The sequence below is a fragment of the Pecten maximus genome, unplaced genomic scaffold, assembly GCF_902652985.1.
Source record: "Pecten maximus unplaced genomic scaffold, xPecMax1.1, whole genome shotgun sequence".
Lineage (NCBI taxonomy): Eukaryota > Metazoa > Mollusca > Bivalvia > Pectinida > Pectinidae > Pecten > Pecten maximus.
In genome coordinates this window covers 19,200-28,915 of record NW_022982694.1, presented here as the reverse complement: position 1 = coordinate 28,915, position 9,716 = coordinate 19,200, and the positions used below count along the sequence as shown (strand labels likewise).

Genomic DNA, 9,716 nt, shown 5'->3' with positions numbered 1-9,716 from the left:
AAAAGAAGAAATCTCAGAATGAGATATAATTTCTCTAAAATTATGATTTAGGCAATTACGTTGTATAGAACATATCAGAAGGAGCATACATGAAATGTGATATTTATCAATGTGAAAATGAAACATCTATCATCTTACATCAGGCAATGCAGAATTTACAATTGCAACAAAGAAGAAATCTCAGAATGAGGTATAATTTCTCTAAAATTATGATTTAGGCAATTACGTTGTATAGAACATATCAGAAGGAGTATACATAAAATGTGATACATGTATTTATCAATGGTCAAATACACATTCTATCCCATTTGTCACTAATTACAACAATGTACCTGGGAAAGCTGTCATGTCCTTCCCTAAACGTTGACTTGAGGACATTGTATCGGTGAGTTAGGGAGGTCTTTGTGGGCTGCATGTGGAGAGAGGATGCCAGGAACATCTCACACACTAGACAGCCAAAGGCCTGCATGTCACGTGTCAGGACACTTGAGGAGCCATTCACCGGGGAAGGAGCAGTCTACAAAAATCTTTTTATCTTAGTTATATTTTTTATTTTTTATTATTTTCCAATTTCAACATAACAAAAGGCCAACATTTAATATTATCATGAAAAATATTTTCATTAAAAATACTGAAAAATGAACAAAAAAAAAGTAACATTACTTCGCCAAGAGGAATGACAACATTCCTTAAGAGTCCATACAACTAGTACATATGTATTTGATTTGATTTTGGTAATCTAAAATATGTTTAAAGATTTAAATGCATCTGAACATGTGACCTTGTAAAGTTGCCACACACTACAGACCAAATATTATGACCTTACACGTAGGCCGTTATCTATTCAGGAGAAAACTGTCTAAGCTATTTTATCCATTAGAGTCTGATGACCTTAGTACAGTTTTGTTTACAATATACATTTGTAATAATAGTAAGAAAAAAGTTTGTGTCAATGTAGAGTTGAATACATCAAAAAACAAACAAAACTTGACGACAAACTTTCAAGCGCTTTCACAGCTGGTTCGGAGCAGCAACAGCTATGAAAGCGCTATAAAGTTTGTCTTCAAGCTTTGTTAGTTTTTTGATATACAGTATATCAATATATACCATCACACGACTGCTTAAATGTAATTAAGAGAACATCATATAGAATTCCAACCACAAACTAAATTACGAGTAAGGACACACACCTTTACACAGGTGGAGTGTGGTAGCTCCCTCATGGTACTACTAGAGAAGCTGTACAGAGACTCTAGCTGATCCAGCTCAGATACTGGGTCATAAGACTTGGGAAGACGGATGGTGGCTAGTTCAGGGCGCTGGGCATTGACTGTCTGACTTGTTCCAGACGACCTAAATAAAATTTAGCACATTAGACAATCTCAGCATACACTGTATATGAAATGAGATACCGGAAGTTTCAATAACTAGTTTTGATTTCATCAATTTCCCTAACTCAAGTGAAATTCTAAACTTAACATTTTTCATGGGAAAGCACAACAGAACATAAAGAAAACTTCTTAACTATGAATTTTTCCTTAAATTTAATAATAGTTTCTTGTGGAAAATTTTGAGCGAAGCAATGAAGTTGAGGAATAGTGATCATGAAGCCTGCTCCATAGAAATCATTAACTGGTCAAATCATACAGGTTTGCCATTTTTGATATTATATTTAGTTATTAATAAATAACTCACCTTTTGTCACCTGAGCTTATATCCTCTACCAGATCACCCAGCATCTGTAAAAATAAATAATCGGATACAGACATCTTGAAGATTTGTACACTTTACATTTTAACCAGTAGTTGACCTCCTTCAGCATGTAAAGATATTTTGGACACATTTTCAAAATAGAACACTTCGGAAACTGAATTGTAGAGATAACTGATATGTAATATTTGTACATTTAAGATTCAGAATTGTATAAACATTATATTATGTAATTTGTATTCCTGAAATTAATTTCCTACGCTGATTGCCGGAGATAAACTTAGTAAAAACACATTTGCTCAAAAAAAATTCCTACGCTGATTGCCGGAGATAAACTTAGTAAAAACACATTTGCTCAATCTGATAAGAAATATCAAAGAAATACATCAAGCTTTTCTCAAATATCATGATTATATCACACAGTTTTCATTACAATGACAGGGTAGACTATGCTAATTGTAGTCATGCACGGCTGATCATCACCTTCGGTATGAGCTGACATAAACACCTCACTTATTTCCAAATTTAGTGTAGTAAGATGTCGGAGCAATATTCATATGAAGCTAAAATCTTCCAAACTGCCAACTTCAATGACATTGGTGCCAGGAATTTGGAACACTAATAAATGCTTTTTAAAAGGGGAATTTTGAAATGGGAGTCTTGACAAAGACAATATTATCAAAATTTATCCTAAAAACAAGATCTTAAAGTAATTAATTAATTTGTGAGTTTAAGTTGTTTATTAAGTAAGTTTTATTCAATTTAACATATCGATATTTCTCTTTTCCCCTACTTTCTTTTCCCCCCTATTTTTGGGAAATTTTCTCATTTTTTTTTTCTTGCATTGGTTTATTTTTTATTTATAGGGAAAAACAGCCTGTGGGAAATACTATGGTATACCCTTTATGGATAGTGAAATAGGCCTGGATAAACATCTATGTTTAAGTTTAAGGCCAATAATTCTCATCTGACAATGCAGTAGGAGTGTGTAATACTACACAATTATACAACTGTGCCAGTATATACACAACTGACAAAGAAAGACATTACAGATCTATATCACCACTACTACAGTCAGTATATCTATAATCCACCTAACCTGAGATGGCAGCATATTCTTCAGCAGCCTCGGAGGCTTGTGTCCGGTCCTTTGGGAGACTGGGATCCTGTGAGGGTGGGGCACATTGAACAACTGTACAACACCCCTGTTTGTCACATGTTTATGCTCATCCACCAACTGTAGGTTCACATTCTTCGACTTCACGGCAGCCAATCCTGTCAGCTATAAAAATAAGTGAACACTTTTAATGAGTGTTCTTAAGATCTCTGATCATAATAATGCTGTGAATGGAAAAATATACACAATATATACACTCAATGTTACGTATGTAAACATAATTTCCACAGGGGCATGTAACAATATTTCTGGGGCAGTCTAGTATACTATATTTGGGTGGAGTATACTAGATCACCCTGAAACATTGTTACATGCCCCTGTGATAAACTCTAATAAAGTGGAACTGCACACATGTACACTGCCTCACTTTTGGCCTTTAGTTGAGCATTCGCCCCTTTGAGGAAGGCTTTAAGTTCTGTTCCCTGGCCAAGACATACCAGAGTCTATAAAAATTGTAGTTTCTGCCCTTGCTTAGCTCTCTGCATATAAAGAGTGGGGCGACTGGTTCCCTCATTGTCAGTATGCATGTTATGTAAAAGGGTGGGATGGGTAGGGACCTGCAACACTATAAAGTAAGCACGAATATACAGCAGCCTTCCAAAAACACACACATTGACCACGCACATGCATCTTGCACACAGGGGAGCTCGAGGCTGTCCTTCAATACCATAGATGCTGATAGGACATGAAACAACACTAAACTAAACCGTCTTGGCCAAAATTCATTAACACATTTCATTGCCACTTAATATGAGATTTCTATATTTCAGAATCTTAAAAACGGATTACCTAATGATCTCAATTTAACTGACAAGGATACACTGTACAAAAACAAACATGGCTAGATTGATGTTGTACCTTGAAGCCAAAGGTGAGATCAACCCAGTGATGGAGGCAGCTGGATACCTGCTCACTTTCTAGAACCTCCATATGTTTACTGATGAAGTCTTCCGCAGTCTTGCTCCAGGGAGGTAACTCAAGGTCAGGCAAGTCCTCGTGCATAGATGTAAAAATGGTAGGATCAGTGAAGAATTCAGGTATACATTCATCTGGAGTCCATTCTTGCATCCTTTGCATACTACTGGGATACTCATTTGGAACCCACCGGGATCTTACATGTGTGCACAGAATGGACTTTGGTGTGCGTCTTGCTTTATATACATAGTATGTTATGTCCGATAAAACATCAGAAACATGATGAGGAATGTGAGAATCATCCGAGAGACCTGAAAATGCTTCATACGTCAAATCAAGTTGATTATCTCCCTTGTTTAGTCTATATTTGGATTTTTTCAAATCACGGAAGCCATAATCAGGGCCAGAAAAGTCCATGACCCACGGCAAGACTGGGTGATGATTTGGATCACCCGCTCTTCTTCCTGCTAGTGTGTTTAGCACCATTAGGTATCTGAAATTACTTATCTTCCTATTAACCCACTGTTCTACAAAATCAGGAAGATATTTAATTTCAAATTTCAAATTTTGACTAGACTGTAAATATTTTCGTGCATCCTCTACCATAGTGTCACTTTCACTGCGAAGTCTCTGAAGTAAAGGACCTGTCATAACCTGGTCTCCAGTCTGGCCAGCTAATGTAGCCGGCTGACTTTCCAGGGTATTAAGGGTGTCCGAGTCTTGAGAGCCACCAGACCCAGCACTCGGACATATAAGTCCCACCGGTACATTAGCAAGATACACCCACAGCTTATGATCTATCAAAATATTCCTCATGTTTAGATCGCCTGCTGACAATCCGTGCTTGTGGAACATTCTCATGGACTGAAGTATCTGGTACAACACAAAGAGAGGCTTGCTGAAAGACGATTCAAATATTGAAGGACTAAAAGTCACCACATCATGAAGAGATTGTGCAAAGTATGGCTGTATAAGGTGAAAATACACATCTGTTTCAACTATGGTTAAGATTGGAACAGTATTCTGGAGAAAAGTTGAGGGCACAGTAAGTCGGTCTGAAGGTGGATCCACTTGGTGGTTTTTGTGTTTGTTGAGACTGTTATAAGCGTGGGGATGAATTTGTTGGAGGTATTGTCTCACTGCTTCCGTAAACTACAACAGAAAAAAAAGTATAGAACTCTGGATATTTAGTATACATGTATGTCTTATAGAAGTTATAAGTAAACAGAAAGTAACTCGAGAGCAAACTATAGAACTCCAGACATTTAATAAATGTCTTATAGAAGTAATAGGTAAACAGAAGTACCAAGAGAACAAAGTATAGAACTGTGGATGATCATTATATGTGTTATATATTTTTAACTTATAGAAGTTAAAGGTAAACAGAAAGTACCAGTGTATCATTTTTTCAATTCATACACATATAGCATTAGCAATCCTGGCACAACAAGCAGAATTTTAAACAAGAGGCCCATGGGCCTTAACGGTCACCTGAGATTTGAAATATTTCAGTTAATTTAATTTACCCTTTTTGGCCCCGCCCATCAGCCCTCAGGGGTCAGTCAGGGCCAACATATGCATATTAACAAACTTCCATCCCATGCTGAAAATGTTAACCAAGTTAGAATGAATTCCAATAGAAATCAAACAAATCAGTCAAAAATGTACTTTCCCTATATAAACTATAGTCAAATTTAACCCCTCCCCAGGGGCAAACTTATGACCCCCGGGACATTAAATTAATAAATTTTAGTAGGGCACCTTAAGACCCTTCCAACTATGAAGAGTACATATGTATTTGATTCTACCTTATTTCGGTCTTGAGAAGAAGATTTTTGAAATTTCAGCCAATTTGACCATTTTTAGCCCCGCCCATCAGCCCCTTCGGGTCAATCAGGGCCAACATGTGCATACCCTCAAGTTGTCATCCCAAGCTGATAATGTTAACCAAATTAGAATGAATTCCAATAGAAATCAAACAAATTATAGTCAAAAATGTGATTTCCCTATATAAACTATAGTAAAGTTTACCCCTTCCCCAGGGGCAAACTTGAGACCCCAGGGTCATGAAATTCACAATTTTAGTAAAGCATCTTAAGACCCTTCCAACTATAAAGAGTATTTGATTCCAACTTATTTCGGTCTTGAGAAGATTTTTGAAATTTCAGTCAATTTGGCCCTTTCTAGCCCCGCCCATCAGCCCCTGGGGGTCAGTCAGGGTCAACATGTGCATGCCATCAAACTGTCATCCCATGCTGACAATATTTACCATATTAGAATGAATTCCAATAGAAATCAAACAAATAAAAGTCAAAAATGTTATTTCCCTATATAAACTATAGTAAAGTTTATCCCCTCCCCAGGGGCAAACTTGAGACCCCGGGGTCATGAAATTCACTATTTTGGTAAAGCACCTTCAGACCCTGCCATCTATGGAGTGTATTTGATTCCATATTATCCGAGAGTAGAGAATTAAGAAGTTTTTTTGAAATTTCAGTCAATTTGGCGATTTTTAGCCCCGCCCATCAGCCCTTGGGGGTCAGTCAGGGCCAAGATGTGCATGCCATCAAACTGTCATCCCATGCTGATAATGTCAACCAAATTAGAATGAATTCCAATAGAAATAAAACAAATAAAAGTCAAAAATGTTATTTCCCTATATAAACTATAGTAAAGTTTACCCCCTCCCCAGGAGCAAACGTGAGACCCCTGGGTCATGAAATTTACAATTTTGGTAAAGCACCTTAAGACCCTTCCATCCATGAAGAGTGTTTGATTCCACCATATCTGTGAGTAAAGAAGAAGATTTTTGAAGTTTTAGTCAATTTGACCATTTTTAGCCCCGCCCCTCAGGCCCATGGGGGGTGGGGACCATATAATTTACAATTTTGGTTGACCTTTAGCCATAGAAGCTTCCTGCCAAATTTCATTGAATTTGGTTTAGGGGTTTTGGAGAATAAGTCGAAAATGTAAATTGTTTACGGACGCACGATGCACGACGGACGACGCACGATGATGGACAAAAGGGGATTAGAATAGGTCACTTGAGACTTTGTCTCAGGTGACCTAAAAATCACCAAAAAAGTCATCACAATTTTTTGTATGTTTGGAAAGTTTCTTGTCTGATCTAAGTAAATATTTTTCCAACAAGTGCAAAAGTACTAAATTTCTTACCATTATTATTATTTCCCATCTTACCTGTGTCTGTCTGTGTGTCATCTTGTCCTCCTCGCCCCCATGGTAACGCTCATATGCAGATCTCCATAAGTTCTGGAAGTTTTCCTTACTTGTCTCTGACAGATGTCCGAGCAGTGAGGCATCAAGCTCCGGGTTATACATGGCTTCATCCTGGGGCCTAAAGCCAAAGTTTGGTAAGTTTTTCAAAACCAACAAACACAATCACAATGAAACAAATTTTAAGAAACTTTTTTTCTAAAAAAAAGTTGAAACTATGAAATTGAGCAAAATAGATAAGACAAGAGGACCTTTAGGCTGGCATCTCTTTGACACCTGTACATGCATGTTGTTAACCAAGCTTGTGAATTCAAAGGAGGTTTGTCAAATCAATTAATTAAACTAGGATTAGATACTTCTTGGAAGGTCTTTTTTCTGCAGCTTTTGTATAGACTAATAATAGAACAAAAAAATTGTCAGAAAAATATTCTCTAACAACTTCTTAAGCTAGGTGAATGATATGGATACTAATCTTAATACCCTGTCATTCCATTATGTTGTATGTTGCCATCAAAATCAAGCGCCCTTGACAAACTTAATATGCCTTTATGCAAACAACCTTTTATCATATGACTATAGTTGATCATGACTTGATATGTTTTTAATCGAAGAGAATAATTGCAACTGTACTAATGGACTACACTATGGTATTATGTCAATTTTCTGTTGGGTAAGCAAGTTAAAATATAAGTTATAATAATAACTTTTCTGCCACTACAAAGCAACATCTGCAAAAAAGCTAGGTATTGGTATTGCAAAAGCAACTAAAGTCCCCCACTTTCACTGGTCGGGGACCAGACGAATAAACTAAACAAAACATGAAAGTATTAGCTGTTAAAAACAAAAACTTGATTGGTAAGAAGGGCTGTTCTTACTGTATGTAGTTTTCCTTGTATCAATGTAATATTAATTTTCGTTTCAGCTGATGTACAAGATAAAATATACATGTTATTAAAAACATTTACAACCTGAGTTTTATATTTATTTTATGTCTGAATCGCAAATCTATATTGCATAATTACCAATCGATCAGTTGATCAGATTTAAGTATGCTTTTGACAGATATTCTCAGCCATGGATGTTGTGTCGTGCCGGTAGACAGAGCAAGGAGACGATCACACTCTGGTACTGTCAACAGATGCCCCCATTTGTGTCCGTCAACATTACCCTGAAGAGCAAGCTGCAGCCAGTCATCAGACACCTGTACTCAGAAAATAAACACTTGTCAAAACATATTTCTAAATTTTGATATGCTTATTGATCATACTAAAGTTTTGATCAAAGTTCTTTCATCCAGCCTGGTAAATACTAACCACAATATACTGCTTGGCTAGAGAGATCTTCTCTTTTGCTCTATCATAAGACTAGTAATTAAGCCTGAGATCCCGGGTTTGATCCCTGGAGGAGGCAGTGATTTAAATTTTCACCCATGTATAGGGATTCAGGATTTATACTCAGCATTGCTTGCAAAGGCATCGATATAACCCATTGATTAAATCTTCCTCAACAAAATCCAGGCTTAAAATTTTATAAACCAGTTACAAATGTAATTTGTGCATATTGTGCATACGACATTTTAAATATTGCAATATAATTATGTTGTTTATCAATATTTATTATATTTATTAATCTTAACAGCTTATTTGAAAATAATAAATTTTCTTTTTAAAAAAATATGTTGTTAATGAATAAATCTGTCAACTTAATCAACGTACAGCATCACAAAATAAAACCTTAGCTCCGATTATAATCAGTGACCGGATACGGATCAACAAATATAAGTATTATGAATATTCAACTTTATTTCAAAATACTTGTTTGATTCAACTACGGCAGTGATACATCCGATAACTCAAGACCGACCAGTCAAATAAAAAGCATCATCATCAATATTGCATCCAGCATCTCACTTACCAAACAGACGACCCTAGTTTTGGAGATACGTCTGGTATATTCCCTCGGGATGTTCAACGCTCTAGAAATTTCATCTCGGTGCTCCATCCTTACACCTGTCCCCGAACTGACGGAAGTCATCAGTCAAGGCATCACTGATTCACATGATTGGCATCAGCAGTTAATAAAATCATGATTTGACATTAAGATTTACAGGTGGGTGGTAGAGATGAAAACAATGCAGCTTCCGGGTACTGAAGATTTCTTAAAAGAGAGATAACTCTCGTATTAATCTGTGTTCCGCGCGAATATTCTGTGGCCCAGTCAAAATATTTCCTAGCTCAATAGATTGTATTGTTTGGTTCTTGGAATGGAGGTTCCTACAATACATAGGAAAACAGTTTTTACCAAAGGTTATCTTTTGAAGAAGTCTTTTAGGCCTTCTAGAATATCAAGAAAAAAAAGATTTTTTTAAAAAACATTCTTTGAAATGCATTTGAAATGCATTTTAACTTTGAGTAGATAATATCAGTAACTTATCTCCATAGTAAAACGAGTTTTTATTTAACCTCTAACAATATGGCATTTGAATTGATTTTCATATGACATTTCACATACAAAAATTAAGCATCAAATTTGACTAATTATGATGATTTGGTGTTATTTTGTCAATATTGAATGATACCTACTTCTGCAGCATGTACTTTGAAAAAGTGACAAGAAGATGGGTAAAAGCATTTTAATATCAATGTATGTATGCGTATCGCTCAAACAATATTAATTTTGG

At 36.1% G+C, this 9,716-nt stretch overlaps 1 protein-coding gene across 1 annotated transcript; it reads right to left on the bottom strand.

Annotated features, from left to right (window-relative positions):
• Positions 1–322: 322 nt before the first annotated feature.
• On the bottom strand, positions 323–9,076 carry LOC117320794 (WD repeat-containing protein 81-like; the record flags this gene model as incomplete). Its single annotated transcript, XM_033875282.1, has 8 exons — positions 8,951–9,076; positions 8,059–8,237; positions 7,001–7,157; positions 3,746–4,954; positions 2,810–2,992; positions 1,696–1,739; positions 1,191–1,353; positions 323–517 (listed from the first exon to the last, which is right to left on the bottom strand). Coding segments are annotated over exons 1-8 (2,250 nt in total), but the record flags the coding sequence as incomplete, so codon positions are not given.
• Between the last annotated feature and the right edge of the window lie 640 nt (positions 9,077–9,716).